The sequence below is a fragment of the Kryptolebias marmoratus genome, linkage group LG3, assembly GCF_001649575.2.
Source record: "Kryptolebias marmoratus isolate JLee-2015 linkage group LG3, ASM164957v2, whole genome shotgun sequence".
Taxonomy (NCBI): domain Eukaryota; kingdom Metazoa; phylum Chordata; class Actinopteri; order Cyprinodontiformes; family Rivulidae; genus Kryptolebias; species Kryptolebias marmoratus.
Window position 1 is genome coordinate 19938530 of NC_051432.1, and position 22344 is coordinate 19960873.

General features: G+C 39.7%; 1 protein-coding gene across 22 annotated transcripts in view; it reads right to left on the bottom strand.

Annotated features, from left to right (window-relative positions):
- Positions 1-2677: 2677 nt before the first annotated feature.
- cacna1ab (calcium channel, voltage-dependent, P/Q type, alpha 1A subunit, b) overlaps positions 2678-22344 on the bottom strand; it is a 144300-nt gene continuing 124633 nt past the window's right edge. For 7 of the 22 annotated variants that reach the window (XM_037974635.1, XM_037974634.1, XM_037974630.1 and 4 more), the window contains 8 exons: positions 19620-19741; positions 19091-19226; positions 17738-17851; positions 14059-14076; positions 13646-13681; positions 9252-9453; positions 8736-8974; positions 2678-8131 (listed from right to left, as the gene is read on the bottom strand). In XM_037974635.1, the coding sequence (XP_037830563.1) occupies positions 7409-8131; positions 8736-8974; positions 9252-9453; positions 13646-13681; positions 14059-14076; positions 17738-17851; positions 19091-19226; positions 19620-19741 (1590 nt within the window). In that variant the 3' untranslated portion in view covers positions 2678-7408. The remainder of the gene's footprint in view (positions 8132-8735; positions 8975-9251; positions 9454-13645; positions 13682-14058; positions 14077-17737; positions 17852-19090; positions 19227-19619; positions 19742-22344) is intronic. The other 15 variants (XM_017436811.3, XM_017436887.3, XM_017435950.3 and 12 more) reach the window with 8 other exon arrangements.

Genomic DNA, 22344 nt, shown 5'->3' on the forward strand with positions numbered 1-22344 from the left:
ATTGCACATGCAAATCTGTAATTAAATACTTCTCTTTTATCTTAAATTGCCATGTAAGTTCTTTTTAATTTTTTTTTTCCTTAACTTGCTGAGTGAATCCTGTATGGTTTTCTAGAGTGGCACTGGTTCGGTTTCTACCCGGTCGAGTGTCGGATGGTATGGACTGTGATGAGATGGATGGTTTGCAGCTGCTTTAGAGACAACACTTTTGCTCAGCTGATAACTGGATTCTTTCAAATCAGATTCAACCACTTGTTTATATTTAATCATACTTATTTAACCAATTTATACCAGTGGATGGAAGCCTGATAAGCACTGTTGCCCAATAATCTTGTTGATTAATTTTTTTTTTTTTTTTTACAGTAAGGTTAGATTTAGGTCAGAATCTTTCCAAGATAGTAATTTAATCTAACTTCATTTCAGTCTGCTCACAGATTCTTGGACACTTGGTTTGAGAGCTGAGAACAGATCTCTTGAAACAACTCGTCTCTGCTGGGCTGATGGAAACAAATGGAAAGGACAAAAATGAAGAGTCAAAAAAAAAAGGAAAAAGGGTGATGGATGAAAACAGAGAGAGAGAGAGAGGGAGGAGGCGCAACAGCAACAACAGGAGACACCTAACTCACGTCTCTGAGATATCAGTTTACTCCAAGTCAGCTGAAGATCATGGAGCCAGACATGCTTTAGGGGTTCAAATCATATCAAAAATAAAAAGCCTGTCTTTGCTGATGTTGCATCCGAACTGAACTGATAAACAACAAACACATTTTAACAGGTAGATGCAAACACATTTGCAAAACAGCCCAAATCTTTACTGCTACATGTTATCTCCAGTGAATATGTTTCAATGCAATAATTTGGACTGGAAATCAATTGCTAATGATTTCCCCTTTTCTCATCACCAGCATTTACTCTTCCTATAAAACACATCAACTCATTTCTGTAACTTGAGAAAAAAACAACAACAACAACCAAAAAAAGAATGAATTCCTTTGCAGAAACCAACATTCGTCCTTCCTAAAATCTGCTCGACTCCATCAAGTTGCAGGAACAGAGAGTCACATTGGAGACAGACTGTCACAAAGAAAAAACACCCACCCACACACACACACACACACACACACACACACACACACACACACACACACATGAACTCACTCACTCCGTTCTGTCAGACTGATGATGACGATGAAGGCTCGATCCTGCAGCCTTGTGTTCACAAACGGCATTACGTGCAGAGAATGAGCCGCTGGAATGAGAGAAGAAGAACGAATCACAGCAAGGCGAGAGGAGAATAAATGAGGATGAACACAATGAGTTTTTGCAGAAACTTTATGGAATATTTACAGAGAAATTACAGAGCCAAATACAGCAGATGGAATGGGACATGAGGGGAGAGGATGAGTGAGACGGATCAAATGAGTGTTAACAAACTCACCCGCAACTTTCACTCCTTCACACACACTTTTTGCCTCCTCTTATCCTCATCCGTCCAGACTTGAAATGAGTAACGGTGAGACATTTAATGCATGTTCACTGTAATAATGTCATCTCGTCCTGTACAGTGTAAGGCACTGAGGATTCCCTACTGTAGCTGATGGTGTGAGGACACATTTGGACACACGTGGTCATGAATTGACAAGTACAAATCACTCACACACATACACAAACACACGGTAAGAGATGAAACAATCAGTCAGTTATTTAATCGAACCATCCCAGCGAAAATAATAACAAAAAAGAAGATTTCAGATTAGTATATGTGCACTTTTGATTTTTTTTTAAATCAAACTAAAGCTGTTAGAAAAATAGATCAAGAACCAATGGATGAATTTTAACTCTTTCAGAAAATAATCATTGGATTTCTGTAAACAGGTCAATTCAAGATGGCTGTAACAGCTAACTGACATTAGCCAACACAAAAATGATCTAGAACTCCTAAAACCTGATGTGGTAGTAGCTGAGAGTCATTCACAACACATAATCTGAGCTCTTGTGATATCAGATTGTGAAAATGTTTTTTTTTTTTTTTTAAGGTTTGACCAAAACCGTCAATTTTTGACATCAATTATTCTTAGTCTAAAACTCTGGCACGAAAGGCAGCAGACGATGTTCATTCCTTTAGGGAATACGAGGCCTTTAGTTCGAGATGCTTTTAGACGACAAGTATATTTGATTGATCTGTTTCAGCCTTAGTACACATATACACCTCACTCTATCTGCACACACTTACACACTGTTTTAGATCTCCACACACAAACAAACACAGAGTTACATGTCTCTCTGTCGCAGTAGAAGCCCCCCTCCCCTCCATCGCCCTTCTCACGGTTTGACTAAATGAGGGTGGGTTGAAGTTGAAACATGAACTCTAAGTGTGAGCCTGAAAAGTGGTCCAGTGCCATTGTGAAATTGTGTATTAGCATTACGAAATCTTCTGCCACTGCACCCCACCCCCCCGCCCAAAAGCCTTCCCCCTCCATCCCAAACAGTGCCCCCATATCAGCCACTCGTCACCTTTTGACGCCCCCCCGAACTCCCACCCCCTTGCCCTTACACACACACGCACACACACGCATGCTCACATATAGTGCTGTACAAAGGGGAGACCACTGCGTGGCTTTAGCTACATAAGCACGACTTTTGGCAGCACTACTGTACATTAATATCCACTGTGAAGTTTTTTTTTTTTTTTTTTTTTTTTTGAAAGAGAGCCCTTTTTGTCGACATGTTACCTCACAACTGACCCACTGACACAATTTCACAGCCGACTGAGGGGATGGGTGGTGCATTTGTTAGATTTTCTTTCATTCCAGAGGAAAAAAGAAAGGAAATAAATAAATAAAAATCAGATACCAACATCAAAAAAGTGAATAGAAGACAGAAAGCAGATACTACGACAGGTGATGACTGAGCAAAAACACTGCAATCCTCCCAAACTGTGTTCCATTACATAAATGCATCAATAACAAAAACAAATATTGGATGTTGACTTCCAAAACAATGGGATTCATTTTTGGAAAGCACACACACACACATACATACATACACACACAACATGCTTTCACACAAAGCAGTGTTGTGTATCGGCCTCTTTTGGATCTGCTGTTACAATTCTGGACAAGCGAGTGGTATCATGGAGCCAGATTGAGTTGGTTCTTCTTCTCCTGCCAGTCCGTTAACATGCTTAACGTTGAGTGTCGGTGCATTCGGCAGACTGCTCATGAAAAAGTGAGGGGTTGGAGTGCGCAATGCCAGTTAGGAGAAAGAAGAAGGGTGAGGTCAACATTACAACGTCTGATGCCATGCCAGGTGAAACCATACACCTCGATCTGAGAGCTGCCCGTTTCTTTGTGTTTCTTCCCTACGTAGTTGAACTAGCTACCTAACTCTAGAGGGACCTGAGAAGTAAGCAAACAGCTTTGCACCTCTTGTAAACTTCTCACTACACTATGTGAAACTGTGGGGCGTGCCATGCCAAAGCCAAAAAATAGAGCTAGCTAGTTAGCTAGATCTGAAACCGATGGATCAAAACCACACGGCTCTGATTCCAACTGTGAGGATCTTTTACAGTTTTTGGTAGGTACTATAAAAATCTGAGTCTTTCAATGGGAGATTTTAAATAGTCTAGCCCATTCCAAATGTAATACTGATTTCCCTGCACCAAGCCCATAGCCTTTCGATCTCTTCCTGACTGTGGCCCAGTCTCAAAATCACTGCTCTCCCTGTTTGTATGCTAGCATGGGAGACAGTGAGATTTGATTTTAAGGCGCAGTGTGGTTGATCTTGTCTCTTACAGAGGGTAAGAAGGGTGGTGGTGGGTGAATGAGAGCTGCTGTCAGTGAGGAGACTGAGGGATGACAGATGTGACTCGGATACAGAAGGCACTGTGGCTCTGCAGGGGGCTTTGGAGAAGAATCCTCACCTGCCATAACCTCTCGTTATGGAAAGTGAGGACAGAGGGTTTTCTAGTAAGCACCCCTTCACTTCCACCAGAGTAATACTCAACAAAAACACTCTATCCCCAGTTCTCATCTTCACCGTCCTTAACATTATGGCCTGGAGGCAACACATGTCAGGAGGGAAGAGAAATTTGAACAGGGAAAAGGGATCAGCTGCAGAAAGGGGGAAGTAAAAAGACGTACACAGAGAAAGTAATTTTTTCTGTGACATGTGATGTCGGGTGAAATGTGCAAAAGTGGTGCCAACTGTTACATTGACTAAGATCTGTAGGTTTTTGTTTCATGAATTGCCTTTACAGTACCACAGCGCTGCAGTTCCTCCTCTGAATAACATTAGAAAGATGCTAATGAGGTCTGCATAGAGTCACAATGTTTACTGGGCTTTGTTTCGGTCTTCTGCAAATGCAGAAAAAACTGGTGCAAGTTTTAAAAAGTAGCTCAACTTTTTTAAAAGTGTGATCAGTATGCAAAATAAAGAATCATCCAAAACTCTAATTACACTCTTTATTGTTTTCTCATAACTACATCTACGTTATTATATCTAGATTTACCTGTAGGCAATTGACTATCTTTGTCTATACTTTATTATTTGCCTTAAAGTTACTGATTATTCAATAACTGCTGTCCCTCATAAAAATAATGATATAAATATTATTCCTAAATGTTTCTGTTCTGTAAAATACTTTCTGTGTTTCCCGTCTCAGTCTCTAATAAGTCAAACGTGAAAGCAAATGACCAGAAATGAAAATAGATGAGAAACTGTAGATACTGATGCGATTTTTGGTGGGGAAGGGCTCAACTTTGCTACAACCTTACTTGACTGGGTAAGGGGGTCAGCATTGGCACAGACAAGCAGATGGAGTACAAACTGAGAAGTGGACAATTATGGCATCCACAGTTTCCTGACCAAGAATAGGATTTATGTGTCTCGAAGGGGTTTTAAAGGAAAACAAATAAATGAAAGGTATGCCACAGGGCCAGACACTAGGATCTGGCCAAGAGTCTGTTGAGTAGAAGAGGAAGGCAGGGGATTAATGTGCGCTGGTTACTGTTCAGGAAGGCGACCCGTCCAAGGTGCACCCCACCTCTCGCCCAATGACTGCTGGAGACAGACACCAGCTCCTTGCAATCCTGCACGGAAAAGTGGGCGTACTGTAGATGCACTAATAGACGGATGGATGATGACTGCCCTCTGGTGGCAATAAACAACATCCCATAACACTGACTGACACCAACCCTGTACCACCAACGCTGTGCTTTCATTGCTGGCAAATAATCTCACAGCTAAGGTACAGAGCCTAACAGGTATGTGAAAAATGAATATCATGATTAATCTATTTATGTTTGGCTGGAAATGGAGGAGTGTCAACCTCAGTAAAAATTAAACTTATGTAAAAGCTAGTTTCTTTTACGCTTCACTCTGACGATAAGTTACTGATCTTTGGGTTGGCTCGACAGGAGTATTGACCCTGTGGGTTCATGAAAGTCAGATACTGAGACTCCCCTGACATCCGCCTTTACCATTCTGGGGAGGAAATGAGTTGCGTTACAACACGCAACACTGCTAAGTGAATGCTCCAAAACTGTCATTGCCAAATAAAAGTTGCACAAAGGCATCGGGAACCCAGTAAACATCACAGAACAGGGGGCACAAACATAAGAGATGCAAACTGGATGAACATATTTGAACTCCAATTAACATGACAGCAAGTCTACAGCAACAGTTCTATCATTCAATCATCACCAGTATCATCATGGTCACTATCATTTTGCATTGACATTAAAATCGGTATTCATATCTGTCATCAATAACAATAGTAAATTAAGTGTGGCAGAAGTTGCCTTCTGACCACTCTCTCTCTCTCTCTTTTTTTCTCAAGCCCTGCTGGGGTTCTTGTCTCTTGACAAGTTGTAGAAAGTGAGCTTTCTACAGAAAACTGAGACAAACAAAAGAGCTGAATGTCGATGTCTCGTTTTAGATTAAAAATAAATCCAATCAGAATACTTTTGACAAGTAAAAGAGAGACAAAGCCAAAGAGAGGGAGAGAAAGAGGGAGAGAGAGTCAGAAAGAAGACAACTTCATTAATAAATCTATAGTCCCCAAGACCCACCCACACAACTTAAATTTCCTCTCTAGTATGTATTTTATCAGTCATGCAGATTTCCATCAAGTTTTGGACTCTGAAAAATATCAAAGGAGGCTGAGCGAATGCAACAGAAGAACCAAACTTCAATGTCCATAGAAGAACAAGAAGGAGAAGTAATCGATAGAAGAAATACTGAAGAAATTAGTCTTTTTCCCCATCCCTCCTTTCCTCTCCTCCGCCCCATTCAACTGTGTGATGCCATTTCCTGTCAGGTCATCATCCTTCGTATGCTGGATCGAGTAAAAGAGGAGGAAAAGATTGACAAAGTGTTCAACCCCCTTCTCTTGTTACTAGAGCCCATCCCTTTGGTGTACTTGAACCGGAAGTGAGCCCACATTGTGCCTCACCCCGCTGCCCCCGCTAACACTATCTGGACAGGAAGTGATGTCACAGCAGTTCCATCAGCATTTAGTGAGTCCATAACAGTAAACAGAGATGATAAAACTCATCAAATATCAGCCAGCACTGTGATTGGCTGGTTTTTGCAGTATAGGCGGAGCTTCCTGGTTCTGTCCCTTGGAAACAGAAGAGATTAAAGATAAAGTCAATGTTCTCCCTTTTTTTTTTTTCTTTTCACTGTTTGTCATGTAAATTTTCACCATGTTCTTCATTGTTTCAAGTTTGATTTTCTGGAGGCATAGCTTGGCATGTAAGGGTTAGGGGGTCCTGGCTTTTTAATAATTTATTTTTCTTTAAACATATCTGTTTTAAACGTCAAAGCGGTGGACTCCGTGTACCAGCTTCTCTTCAGTTTACAGTAGTAGTCAGGCCAGTGGTAGATAGCACACATCTGACAAATCTGAGCAATCAAGTGTCAGTCTGGGCAAAGTGCTATCAGGCCACAAGAACTGCAATGATCACATCATATTTCAGAACCTCATGCTCCTCCGTTGCTCTCTGATCCCACAGATCTCTCTCCCTCTTGAAACTTGGCCTCGATGATGAAGGCTAGTTATGGGAAGTGTAGTTCTGAGACTGAGAGAGGCAGAGATCAACTGTGCCCTGGCCTTACTCAAGTTCTTTTGGCCCTCTACGTTTCATTTTAACCGGGTGCTGCTCTGTCAAAGATTTACGATTTCATAAAATGTGTAAAAAGTATTTGCAGCACCTTCACCTCCTGCCCTCCACCCCTTTCTCTTATTTAGAGTCTGAAGGGTGAAGGTAAAGAGTTTTGAGTATCCAACCCCTTCAGAAAAACTTTACCACCACTGCTTTTTTAAAAGTTTTCATATCACTGGCCAGAGCACCGGAGGCGGTGGTTCTTGTTCTCTGTTGTCTGTATTTCTTATACTCTGTGGTCGCTAGCACCAGTCATCCTCATCTGTCTCACTGTAAGGTTCATGGAGGCCCTTGCGGGGCCCTCTAGCATGGGGAGGCCGGTGGTGTGGGTGGGGTGCCCCCGGTGGTCCTCGTCTATGTGGGGAAGGTGAGGATGAGCGGTAGCCATTAGGTACCCTACGTGGATGTGGGTGTGGGGGTGGAGGGGGCCCATGGCGGGCAGTCCTAGGTGAGCGTGGGTGCGGGTGAGGATTTCCACCATGTGGATGAGGGTTGCCATGGGAAAGGCTCTGCTCGTAGGCAGGTGGCTCGTGGTGTCGCTCGTACTCGTAATCTCTCTCGTAGAAGGGCCCGTCACCCTCTAGGCTGTCGCCAGGCGGAGGCCCACTCCAGCGGTTTCGGTGAGGGGACCTCGGGGAACCATGGAGAGGCGAGTGCGGGGACTGGTGGCGAGGCGAGCGCGGCGAGCCATGCCTGGACGGGGACCCACCGTGGTGCGGAGAGGCATGGCGCGATGGGGGTCGGTGGTAACCTCTGTCGTGATCAGGTGGGGAGAAGTGGCGGGGGGAAGGCGATCGCAATCGGCCTGGGCCTGGGGGGCCATAAATGGGCTTGCGGACAGCAGGGGAGTAGGTGACGTGTGGACGTGGAACAGCAGGGGTCTGTGGCAGTTGGCGACGGCCTCTCCTCGGAGTGCTGGTCCCCGAGGTGGACGGAACCGGGCTTCCGCTTACTGAACTACTGCCCTACAGCAAAATGTAAACAAGGAAAATCAAAATGCACCACAACAACAACAACAACAACAGAGACCAGAATAAACAAAGCGATGGTGATAGATAGATTTGAAAAGCATTCAAAACATAGAGATGAAGCAACACATTGACAGCAAGAAGCAACAGATCACATTGAAGAAAAATGGACATAGAGAAACAGTGACAAAAAAAGATAGATTGATATCCATAAGTAAGATTATGGAAATGATTGTGAACTCTTACTGGGTAAGTGCTCATGTGCTGATGTGGGGGGTAAAAGGAAATGGTACAGGGATCATCATAGACAAATTAAAATCTAAACAAACACATTTTACTAAAGTTTGAGTCATCAAAGGTTAGAAAAACGTGCAAAATTTAACAAACACCTACCATAATGTGAGATATAATGATAAGGAAAAAAAAAAATCTTTTCAGTGGTGTCAGGAAAAAAAACAATAATTAAAACCAATTCAATGTGTATGAGAATTAACACAACGGAAAATAAAATAATAAAATAGTATGTAAACAGATTGTTTTGTGAAGCTGTCAGTTATATTTTAGAACCCTCATCATCAACGTCATCGACTTTGGAACCCACCTGTCTGTGACCTCTTCCATCAGGTCCTTCGCTGGGCGACCGGGACCAGTGGCGGTCATGAGGATGCCTGTGCGGGTAGTCGTGACGGTCGGGGCCATAGCGCTCCTTGTCCATTGAGCTGTGATGACGGTGGTGGTGGTGGTGGTGACGACGGTCCTTGGTGCGACCTCGGTCCCGCTCGCGCTCTTTGGGTGGAAGGTCACCTGATTGAGTAGTTGTGCTGAGGTCTGTACCCAGACCTGGTGAAGACATGTCTCAGTTCACGTAGTAGATACAGTACCGTCCAGGGTTAAACATGAAGGTTACAAAAACTTTTACAAGTAGCAGATGTGAATGTAGTTTATTGATAACGCAATAGCTTAGTTTCATTTTAATCTAAAAAAAGTTTTTAAAAATAGTTATGATGCTTTGATGGACCAAAAAAGATATTTGGGTGTCAGATCAGCCAGCCACTAGTCGAACTTATCAAGCTGAAAATTGGATCATCTGTCAGCAGTCTATTAAATGGCCACTCACCCGTGTCTGCATCTGTGTATCTGGTCAGGGAGCGCTGTGAGGCGCGGTGACTTCTGTCCCTATGCCTGCATCCTCCACCATGTCTCCCCTCCTCCGACACGACCCTCTCCAGGGAGTAGTCGTCCAACCTCACGCCACGGCCCGAACGCCCGTGGACCAGGCTGGAGGTGGAGCGACGCATTGGGCTGGTGTCAGTGATGGTCTTGGAGGACAGAAGAAAGTGTAGAAGGAGATACAGAAAAGGAAGCAAACGGGTAGAAGAGGAAGTGACAGGTTGAAGAACACAGATAAAAGTGGGGAAGAGAAAAACACAGGGAGGAGAAAATAAGTTAGATTTAAAGTTAGCCTTGAGTCAGTCAGCAATACCACATACTGCAGGTCTACATTTAGATAAGTTGCAGTTTTAGTGCACAAGCACAACTCAAGTTTTCAATGAATGCTTTTGATTTTAAAGCTTTGGTTCATGTATCCATGACTTGACAATGCTGAGCACTCGGGGCACAAAGTGCATGTATTCACTAACAACTAATCTTTTGATAAACATTTAAATATAGTATGTGATACCGCTTCTTCACCGAAACACGGAAAAATGTAGCAAACAGAAATATTAACAGCAATTAACATATAGGGAGGAAAGGAGTGTAGAGACAGAGAACAAGCAGGAGGGCTTTAAAAACCATGCCTCACATGCACATGGCAGAGCAGCCTATTAAACTTCTCCTCATGGCAGCCATATTTCATACTCAGGTTGCAAAGCCAGAAGGTTTAACCAGCCAGAACCATAAAAAGAGCAGAATGTACAACATTAGTGGTTTTATTATTTCTGAACATTTCAGTATAGAACAATCATGAGTATGTTTTTGAACCTTTTCAAATACTCAACATTTCTTTAAAACTGACTGGAAACTATTTCTTTATCACTAAGCTCAACAAATTTTGAATCTGTTTGAGTATTGTGTTGATTTTTGTTTTTTTTTAGAAAAGAATTTAAATCTGCATGGCAGAAAAGTCACTACAAAAAAGAATTTGGACAAGTTCTGGCAAAATCTAGATTAAAAATGAGAATCAAATCATCAGGATCTCAAAAAACGCACAATCAGATGTGTTCAGTATATGTGGCTGCACATCTTGAAAGCTAACTATCTTTTTGATTAACATATTTGACAGAATTAAGAATTATTTCCTTTGAAAAGACTGTTATACAGTACGTTTCCTAAGTATAATGTTAATCAGATATGGACACCATGTGGAAAAGACAAACCATCATTCCATATTCTTAGGGTCTGATCAAAAGTTCTGCAAGAACCTGGCAATTACAATCCTGTATTCCTGATACAGCAAGATATATTTTTATGTGCAGGAAAGGAGAATATAAGGAGTGTACAGACTCTATACAAGATGTCAAAATGATGTCTGTAATCATTTAACATTCAAAAGTTTTACAATTAAACTCTATACTTTCTTGCTGCATCAGGACAATTCACAAGTAGTAGACAGCATGCAAAGAACCTGGCTCCCTCTGAAAATTAACACACAAATATATGTTTTATTGGAACAAATCTTCTGTTATTCATATAATGGGTTCATGTTCGGGCTCTTCTGACCAGGACAAGAACCTGCGTACGCTGTGAAATCCCACAAAGCCTCACGACACCCATCAGCTGCACCTCACAGAGACAGCAGTCAGTTCACCCTCTGAACAGCTTTATACAAGCCATGCATGTCCTCTGAGTACACACACACACGCACACAAACAGAATGTATTATGCCTCCATTTTCTGGGTGTTTATATTAAAACAAGATATTTTGTCTCACCATTTAGTTAACAACTATTCTGCTGCTGCGTGTCTTATATGCAGGGATGTATTGATATTTTATATTGCAGCAGTTTGTGAAAACAATCCAGGATTTCTAGGATTTTCATCTTAGAAATAATAGATTATTTTTCTTTTACTCAATTGTCTTTTGCACTGTTGGGCCGCTACTAAGAGACAGATTGGCGTATTTTAGCTTTAGTAATCATATCTAAACAACTACAGCCACTGCGATGTAACTAAAAAAACAGTTTTAATATTAATATTAATATATATATTTCAGATTTAATGTTTATGACAAACTGATTTATTTATTATTGTTTGGAAATGAGAATTTCCTTTTATGCTGAAAACACACTTTAATTAGTACAGCTTCAATAAGACTTAAGACTAATAAGTCTACATTACTAACTTACATTAAAGATTTACATTACCAAACTTAGCTCTATGCCATTGAGTAATGTACAGTGTGTATTTTCCATACAGTAAATTAAAACCATTTCAGCTCATTATTATCACTTATTTAGTGATAATACATTACTGTTTTTGGACAGTACATGGTAAACTCAAGCTTTTCTGAAATTTGTTTTTTTAAAGATAGTTTAGATGATGCTGGACTTACTTTTGCCATATAAACAGAGTTGAGTAAGTCCTGCCTGGAAAAAACAATGTATGCGTGTTTTTGCTCTCATTTTACTGTACTGTAACTAAAAATAAATGCTGCCCTTTGTTGAATTACAAAATCTCTGAAAAGATTATATTTACGTAAATCATTCGATGTTTTAGTTAAAATCTGAAATCAGATTCTTGTTTGGGACATCCCTAATAATGAGTTATGACTACCAAGTCAAGTCAAATTCATTTATATAGCACTTTTCAGCAACAAGGCGATACAAAGTGCCATTACTAATAACTCTGATCTTTGTACCACTGAAATACAGTATTACAGCTTTTAAGATTAAGAGATAAACTTAAACTTACACTGAACTAATTATTGATTAAGTTTTTTGACAAATATAAAAGCTCCAGAACACTTTTTTACTTGCAATGTTGGAATCTTTGGGTGGTCTATTCAGCTTAACGTTGGCTATAAACATTTTACCAAAGTTAAGATTTTTAAGTTCAAAATAAAAGAAAAGACATCATCTGACATCAGATTTAAGTGCTGAACACGGCAAATCAAATCTATGAGTAAAACAGCCGCATTGGTCAAACGTTTGCTCCACTTCTCAAGCTGATCAGGTTAAAGCAAAATGTTCCCTTATTGATTGTCCACTTCATCTCACGTCTGCTGCAAGATTCTGCCACATCATGCATGACTCATGACATGCCGGCGCACAACCAATCCCCAAGACGAGCCAATGGTCACATGTAGGAGCAGTCCATGCTTGGATCATATACTGTTCACCTGGTCTGCAAAGATGCAACAGATTCAAACACACACTCTGTATGTAACGCACACACACACACATTCAGGAACACGCTCAGATGCTGCATATGAGCAGAACTCCAGGAAGTATTTCACAGTTTGCAAATGGAGGTGAGCAGTGGAACCTTAACACGAGCAAACACGGAGAGGAGAAAGTGAGGCGGCACCGAGGAGAGAAAGAAAAGCCAGGAGAGAAGAAGACGGGAGAAGAAAATCAAACTTTTTGACTTTTGCCAATTGTGTCAAAGCTGATCTGAAAAGTGTGGAGTACCAGGTGGGTGGGCTTCACTTCAATAACACAACACAGATGGAGAGTTTTGTATAGTACACTGGCTCTCAGGAACTATCATATAAAGGAAAGAAAAAAAAAAGTAATTCCTATTACTTTAAGCAAAGTAATAACACATCCACATAAGGTGTGACACTAAAGAGGCTTAAAAACAGAGTGGATGTGATGCACTTGTTAAATACCACCTTAAAGCTGCCACACGTTAGTACAGCTACAAGTAGAACAGTCCTGCCTACCTTCACTGATCAGTTTCTTTGTTTCATGGTGTTCCTTTAAGAAGGAAACCGGTCTCTGATATATGACTAAACCGAGAATCTTTTTAGCCTATATATGAATGTTGTGATGACAGCCTTAATGCATTTAGACCCTTAGAAAACACTGAAGGTTGTACTTTTCAACAAATGTCTTTTACCGAACAACTGACTATTATCTATAAATAGACAAATAAAAACAGAAAGAGATAAAAAATAAAATAAAATAAAATAAATCACAGAAACACAATCAGAGAGAACAGAAAGACAAAAATACTTTTTGGAAGTTCTGCACAAGCAATCACTACCCTTAAATCTGTCTGTTAGAAATTACAAAATGCAAACAATCATTTGCTCTTTGCTCTGAATATAAAACAACAACAACAACACTAATAATAATAACACAACTTTCAAAAAATCAAATAGCCTCAAAGTGCCTGAAGAACTTGTCATGTTTTTTAATTTTCTGCCAACCAAGACCACCTGAACTGTGTTTCGAAGTCACCCATATAGTATTCCAGGTGGAGGAAAATTTATTTTTGATGCCGACCTGATTTGAAACTTAAGCGAGAAGAAGACAGACAGAGATGGAGAGAGAGAAAGGTACATACACTGAGGTTATTTCCACGAGGTCTGTGTCTCCTCCGCTGCATAGCAGGCAAACACAGAAATGATACGTAGGGCAGTGTAGTGTAACACACACACACACACACACACACACACACACAGAAAGCATAGGCAGGGTGTAGCACAGTTGCCAGGGCCAAAAGAAAAAAAGGATCAGGAAGAGACGTAAAAAGTAAAGAGGTGGATGAAAAACAAAAAAATAATAAAAATCAAAGTATGAATTTAAATATGAGGTGAAGGAGAATAAACATATTTTAGGTTTGGGAAGGAGAGGGGGTGTGGAGACAAGAAAAGAGAACCCCGTTAATACAAAGAGGTCAGCGTAAGAAAGAAGAGTGTGTGCCAGAGAGCAGGAGAGATCAGAGGACAAAACACACACACCCACACACACACTTACCGAAACAGCATAAGCTTTCTGTAAGGCAGAGCAGTGTTAGAGGACAGTAGGTTATAAGATTTAGACACAAACGTACACTTTTAGGCACATCACACTCACAAACACACACATAAAATTTATGCAGTCATATATCATTTACAATATCTACAAGTAATTAATTATGTTCCAAAAAAAAAAATTGCTTAAACTAATTTTAACATTCAGACTTGCGCTGTGTTTTAATGTCTACAAGTAAAAAGAATGCATCGGCTGCTTTTTTATTCTGAATAACAGTAAGTTTATTCATGTTGTGCTGACTCTTTAAATCTGACAACAAGCAGCAGACATTTCTGTCTGCGACTGGTCACACCAACAGAGATTATATTATTCATCTCTGCTAATTCCTCTAAGGTCAAACCGAAAACACGACAAGTTTGTGATGAATAAAACTGACGTGTTTTCTTTATGAACCGCAGTCAGCACATAAATGATATTATCCTACGATTTATCTTAAAATGAATACAGAAACACTTCATGTAGTAATCAGCATACTAAAGTGAGAGCTACATGACTGAATGCAGTGAGATGTTGGAATATGGTCACGTTCATGCACATGAATGTGTGTGTGTGTGTGTGAGACTGCAGCCAGAGGCTTCAAACTAACATAGGATCATTGGGATTTTGAAAGTTTGTGTAGCTTTTTCTACATTTTGCACAAATATGACATACAATATAAATGCATTTTTTACAAATATATCTCTTAGTAAATAGGTAAAGAGAGCTCTTTAAAATACTTTACATTGGGTCATTATTTATTTTGAAGAATGAATAAATATAATTTTTTTAAGTCCTCCCATAAAAAGGTAAACCTTTGGAATAAACAGTCTTTTAAGCTGAAACTGATTGTGATAAGTTTGACATTTTTTGATGCAGGACAAGGTTTAATCATTAATTTCCAACATGTTAGTGAAAAGAAATGAAAATAAATAAATATCATAGTTCTTTGAATTATAAATATATTTTGCGGTTCCCCTAACTGTTGAATATCAAAGAAACAAAGGTTAGACCTGACTGATATTTATGGATGCCAGGTTGGGGAATAAGGTGGAAAAACGTCATTATATTATAACACCATAACATTTTCATTTACTTTATTAAAAAAAAAGACAAAAACTATAGCACACTCCAGATCCATATGCAAAAAAAAAAAGATTTTTGTTTTTGACATTCCGGCCATCGGGCTTTTCTCAGGATTAGTGTGAAAAAACTTTGACCACTCATGGGGAATTTTACCAGAATAAACTTTTGGTTTGCTCGTAAAGCTGGAGTGTGCTGCACATTTTAAAGTATTTAGATTTTCTACTGGGGATCAGCACCTTAGAAGAATCATTGGTGTGAACATTTTAAGCACCACAATAAGGTCATTTTATGCCAAAAACCTTCCAAAACACTGAAGCATATTAAAAGGTGTAGCATTACCTGGTATGTGACTTTGACGCTCTCGAGATAGAAACACACACAGATAAAGAGTTTCTAAGACAGTCAAAGTCACTGTGTACAAATGAAGGAATTTTAAAACTCAGTGTTAACTTCCTTTGAGTGGCAGAGCAATAAAACTCTGTCCAAGATCAAGAAGTTTAATATTCATCACAATTAAAGTCAAAGACAGGGTTACTTTTCAGTCCTCTGTCACATTCAATGTTAGTTATCATTAATGGATCCTGAAAATAGTGAATAACAATGTGTGTGGCCTGGGTGCAGAGGGATTAAAAAACAAAACAAGAACAAACACAAAAACGTCATCTGGAGTTTTCCAAAGGACAAGAAAATGTGTTTCATGTAGTAAGAGCAGAGCCAAAGATTACTGTATGTCTGAGAAAGGAAAACAGCACGATAAAAAGTGCAGCACACAGCAAAACAAGTTATTTTAAACCCCACTGAAGCCCTGAAGAGAGAAAGAGAAGTCCTTGTAAATTTGGGTCAGTTTTACCTGAAGAGTTAATGGTTTAAGTTTTTATTTTTCTTTACAAATGTTTTTTTAAGTAAGGTTTTGAAAAGGGCAAATCATGAACTTAATCCAACAAGAACCTGAAGTGAGAAATGAGGTAAGAAATCAGCTTCACAGAGTTAAAACAGTTTTTAAAAAGTGAAAATAGATTACTATTCCCTCATGGTGTGGAAATATTTACCAGGTATAGCTGCACAGAAGAGCTCCCATCAGATACGTAAATGTAAACACTGATATGTAAAGTGGAATATTTTTTTCTTTATTAATAAATGCTTATGAATAATATTTTTGGTGTCATATATTTAACTGGACTGTCTGTATCCATTCAATAAAGATGTTTTAGGTCACATTTGTACAGAAATATAGAAAAATCTAATGGTTCGCAGCATCTAAAGGAAACATGAAAGGTTTTTTTTTTGCATTGTCTTACCATAGAAGGTACTTGAAGCAATATTTTACAACACCATGATTTTACTTCCTTTATTATGTTGTTGTTTTTTGTTTAGAAAATTTTAAAAAATGAGCTGCCAAATATGATTACTTGTTAAATATTGTAGGCTAAAATTAATATAAATCAAATATGTTTTTGAGTGTTTAGTAATGTTTGTTCAAAAGATCAGAGTAAATCAGAGTATCACAGATACAGGAAAAGTTGCCGCTGCACGCTCCGGAGATATTTATTAGTGTGTTTTGTGCTGATTGAGTAGGTGGAAGTTTCTATATCTGTCTGATGCCTCCCTTGGTTTCTTTGAGCAGAAAAGTGATGCACTCGAGTCTGATGTGATCACACAAAAACACACTATTAAGAATTTCAAATATAACAAAAAGACCAATCTGAATTTAATGTGGCTTCTGCTTCAGTTTATTCACGGGATGTTTTATCTTTAAATAGTGCAGAAACATTGAGGAATAGCTCCAGATGTTCGTTAATTGTCTACATTTTCTGAAGTGACGAGTGACATCACCTCTGGTTACAGTTTACACAGGACAGACACACCAAGGATTTCATGGTAATGAATTGGGGAATGGAATATGGAGTATACTGTACCAGGAAATAGTTTGGACGATTTATCCAATCTTTTCAAACCAGCAGGTGTTTCCAAACTTTCCACTGGTACCACAGGTTGTCTGGATATATACATTTTCAGTGTTTATACCCATTTTAAACGCTGCCCTGATCTTAGGATATGAGCAGCAGAGGGTCAGCTGCAGCTTTAAGTGTTTTAAGGATGATAAAAGAAGAAGATGTATGGAGTGACCAGGCAGCAAGAAGTGAATTTACAAGTTTTTCTCAAATTATGCGGCATCCTAAACTTTATTTACCCTTCAGACTGCAAAACATAAATATTACTGTTTAATTGGGAAGTACTTTAAAAAGCTGTAAATGCCTAAATTTATTTATTTAATCATCGCAAATTAAATTCCTAATAAATAAATCTATATCTAACAAATTTCAAATAATAGTGTAGAGTTGGTAATCCCATCCATCCATTTTCTTTACACACTTCTCCTTTTGTTTATTCACTTTTTTTTTAAGGCTCAACATTTTAGGATGCAAAGAAATACTTTGTCAATTCACTTCAACTGTTGCCAGAGCTCACAGGCATGATGACAGAAAGTGATAAGGGTGACACGTGACAGTGATGATGATGATGATGATGATGATGATGATGGTGGGATGAACGTGCTCACTTGGTTGTCTGCCGAGAGGCGGGGCATGGAAAGGGTCCGCCCATGCCCATCCACTGGGTGATAGGGCTCAGTGTCGGAGTACCCGTCCCGCCCCATCTCCCTCATCTCTACAGTCTGCAAAACACAATGAGAGGGTGGGGGGGCGTGACCACTGTCTGCTGAGGGACTGGACACGGACATGCCGTGGGGTCACTGACCAACCAAAGGAGGGTTATAAAATGAAGGCACATGTGTATGAATCTACTTTCTATTTTCTTTCGAGAAGAAAATCAGACCCAAAAAAATAAATAAAAGCAAATCTGACATCATTTATGCAACAGAAAGCTGCATAAATTGGCTGTTGCAACTTTCCTATGATTAAAAACAATTTAAATGAAAGGATGTGTGAAGCTTAAGCTCTGCCTTAAGTAGATCAGATCAGTTTCAAGTCTGTTAAATAAGACTGAGTACCATTTTATATAAATTTGAGTTTATCCGAAACCAAACCTTGACTACATCTGAGGATACTTTTCGCATAAAAAGCAGCCAAGCTAATGATTAAGAATCTGGGGCAAGAGTTTTCAAATTTAAGCTTTTTTTCTTTTCAGGCATCGTTTCAAACCTGCACATGTGGTGCTGAATTTCCTTATAGAGATAAGGTACTGGGGGAGTTGGGGCGTCCCAACAGACAAGTGAAAGTAAGGAAGGGGTAGTGAAGAGGAACAGGTGCACATCACAAAACAACTCCTCGGCTTAAAAAATAAAAAAAGGTTGAGCAGTTAAAAGGGTAGACCGGACAACAGGAGATGGTGAGATTAGAGGAATAATGGAGACAGACTCTGAGCAGGAAGATGACAGAAGAGAAGGAAGAGAACGGTAGTCAGGTTTTTAAAAGAACTAAATTTTGACAAGAAAGTGAAAATTATGCAATGAATTCTTGCAGTTTGCTGAGAAGAAGGTCTGCAGAATGATGGCGTGTGCTAAGGGTTACTAGTTTGAGTCTTCTACACAAGAATGAGACTGAAAATGATGGTGTTTTACAGTAAATCACAGAAGATCTTTTTAAATGAATGCCTGTAAAAGCAAAAAAAAAAAAGCTTTCATTTCATTTTCAGCTCTTAAAACTCTTATATTTAGTTGTTTTATTATATACAAAGTTTGTAATGTACATATAATGTATTTATACACACACATACATAATATACGTGTTGCAACAGCAGGATTCCTGAGCAGTGTTCTCCGTCTCTAGTAATTCTTCCTAACGGTTTCATCATACCCATTTATTGAAGCACTACATTCACGGTTGGACAGAAACTCTTCTAGGGCTCAGGCTGATGTGTTACTATGGCGACGGCATGCTTGGACTCATCGTACCTGAGGGTTGTGACGGTTTTCATGAAGATCGTCAGGATACGCTCTGTCTGGGCTCCAGTTGCCCGTCTTTTGGAACATTTCCTGGGCTTTGGCCGTCATCCATGATTGGCTCTGGCTCATGCCACCTTCGGGAGGTCTGGTGTTCACACACACACACACACATACACACACACAAATTTACTGCAAATCAGGGAGAGCTTCAAGAAAAGTTAGATTAGCCTCATCTTCATGGAGTATTTCCAAGTAATCAGTAATGTGGATGACATAACTGTCTCTTGTGTATCATTAGTTGTTTTGCAGCATAAAAAATACTTATAATTATCCACTGTTTTTCAGTAAAGCTTAATGTAACATTCAGCATATTTATTGTTTAAAAGCCAACAATAAAATGTTGTTCTTGCTGTAAATTACTTGAAAGAAATTGTCGTGAAAACCAGTTTGGATGTGTATGAACATAGATGACTTTCCACTGATTTGCACATTTAAAGGCAGAGCATTTTAAACCTCTGCCGTCCTTCAGTCCACTCACATGCTGTTGATGTTGTCCGGCTGGGTGTTGGGGAGGCCATTTTGGCTCTGGCCGCCCTGGCCATCCGTGCCCCCTCCTTCAGAGGGCGGCTCCATGCGCTGAAACATTAATGGCGTTCGGTTCTGTGTGAGATACATGACATGGCCTGCAGGCTTGCATCAGGCACACTCGGGGGGAGACATAGGACACAAACACAGGATGCACTCGCGGCATGCACCCACACGGGGGCGCCATCAGCAAGCACATGGCTGTGGATGTCCGAGGCAAAGTTCTCAGACAGACTACTGATCTGGATCATTCTAACCACAATTAACTAGTGTTTCGGAAGTCATCGCTAGATGCATTTTCATTTGAAATATTTCACTTTGTGTTCAAGGAGGGAGCTGATCTCAGATCTGTGTCAGAGTGGAACTTCTACCTTGTGAATCTGTGGTAAAATTGTTCTTAACTCATACGTCATGACGCACATCACTGTATAGATAAAACCATGAAGTAAACAGACATCTAAGCAAACAGCGGTGAAACTTGTCATTGAGTGACATCATTTGGTGAAGGTAAACATCTGGTTCTGAACTAGCTGTGTTACAACGAAACCTCTGCTCCAATCAGACATGTTTGAGGCCGAGACTCCAAAGAGACTCTGAATCTGTGACTTCACAGCATAAAAGCAGTTGAACAATACGATACAGAGGATGCTGGTCCTCATCAAAAACAAAGTCATATACAGTCCTTCTTAGACGAGTCGATAGATCCTGTTGGCAAGTAGCTCACTTAACAACAGTATCTATCAAGAAAGACAACTGACTTTTGTTTGTAGCCTAAGTAGCTGACTGTAGCTAAAATGCACAGAAAGCATCCTAAATCCAGTCAGCTGTAACTTTGCTTCTATTCAACTAAATGACTGTGTAAAATCTATCAAAAGAACAGGTTTAAGAAATCAGATATGCAGTTCAGTTGTCAAGAAAAAATGCTTTTTGGACAGCCTGGTTTATTCACTGGTTTATCCTGCTAAATTCATGGTATAAACTTATGAAAAAGACTGTGGATGGAACATAAAAACGTAAAAAAACAAACAAACACTGACGCCAGCTCTAATGAACGATGAGGTGGGTTAGGTTTGAGTTTTTTGGTCCAGGAGTGACACCGGAAGCCACTGGTGACGAGAATGCACACTTAACACCCCACGAATAGCCACCACAAACATTTGGAGACACAATAACTGGCGAAAATGGGTTTGAGTTGTAGTTGTGGGTGAAGGTTTTATCTCCTCCCCGAAGGACAAACATAGAGTTACAGAAGGGAACAGATGGGATGGGAGACCGGTATAACAAACGGCACACGTCAAACAAACTTTCAAACACGAGACAGAGGAAAACTTTGTTTCTTGACATGCAATAAGAACAAACATTGAAGAAGACACTTGTGATTTGGAAAGAGGGATGCATTGAAAGAGAAGAAATGAAGTCAAAATTAGACAAGCACGACAAATGAAACGGTAAAGAAAGAATCCATTCTCAGCTGTGTAACTTTACACAAAAAAGGTAGTTTTTGCCTGGACTTGCTTAAAAATGCATTTTTATGTAAACTAGGGTAAAAAAAAACAAGAGTACTGTACTTAAAGCTTGTCAGACCAGCTATTCTGGCAAAATGTTACTTGTCCCATTTTCTTTTCTGCAATGTAGTTTAAATAGATAAAACACAAACATGACACACAGGAGTCAAACTACATTCATGTTTGTTGATGTAAAGAACAATTATATCATTGGTTTTATTAGCATATTTTTATCATCATACAGTTACCTCAATGAGTTCCACTTCCACTATAAAGTTTAAATTTACAATATTTTAAATCTTAGCTACTTGCTGTAAAGAGAAAGCTGCGTTTTTCAGTGAAGTATGCAACTTCTATCGCTCTTTTTGTGAACTGCATTTCATAATTAGTTTACACTCGAGGGGATGGCAGACTTTTCAGCTAAACCGACTCCAAATGAGAGGTGATAACATTTAAGACCCAACTGGTTTGTTTATGCAAGATCGCAGTTTCTGAGCTGCTCAGAACACAAGACAAAAGAACAAGTAGGAAACTCCGTCTAAACTGGCTTCTAAACCAACAGGATGATGGTTTGGGTGGATTCATCCTTTCAAATAGTAATTAAAAAGCAGTGGAAAACAGGAAAGGTGAAGTGAGATGATGCACAGATGAAAGGACAAAAACCAAACATACACAAACTGGAGACCAAGTGTGTTGCTGATGTTGAGAGAGTCTGTGGTCAGTCCAGAGGCATAAGTTGCATTAAGCAACATACCTATGCATTCTGAATTCGCACTGCAAAATGGGTAAAAATAAAATGGAACTAACATACATTCCTGAATCATATTGCTTTGTTCTGCAAAATGGTAATGCCGCCTTTAGATATGAATTCACAATAAGTCAATAATGACCAGGCTGACAAGGTTTAATAAACACCTTTCATGGGCTTGTGCGAAATCAGGAGGCATTACATGTGGAGAGATGTTTCCACACATCCATGGAGTGGACTGAAAATATAGAGACAGTGGGAGCGAGTGCATCACGCAGGCATTCATCGACGGGAGGGGAGGAGCACTGACAATAAACAAATGGTGAGGCCATGTGGGTATCGTCATCAATGTTGGCTTAAATATTATGAATAAGCAAACAGCGGTGAAACTGTCAGAACACCTAACCCCCCTCAACAAATTCAAA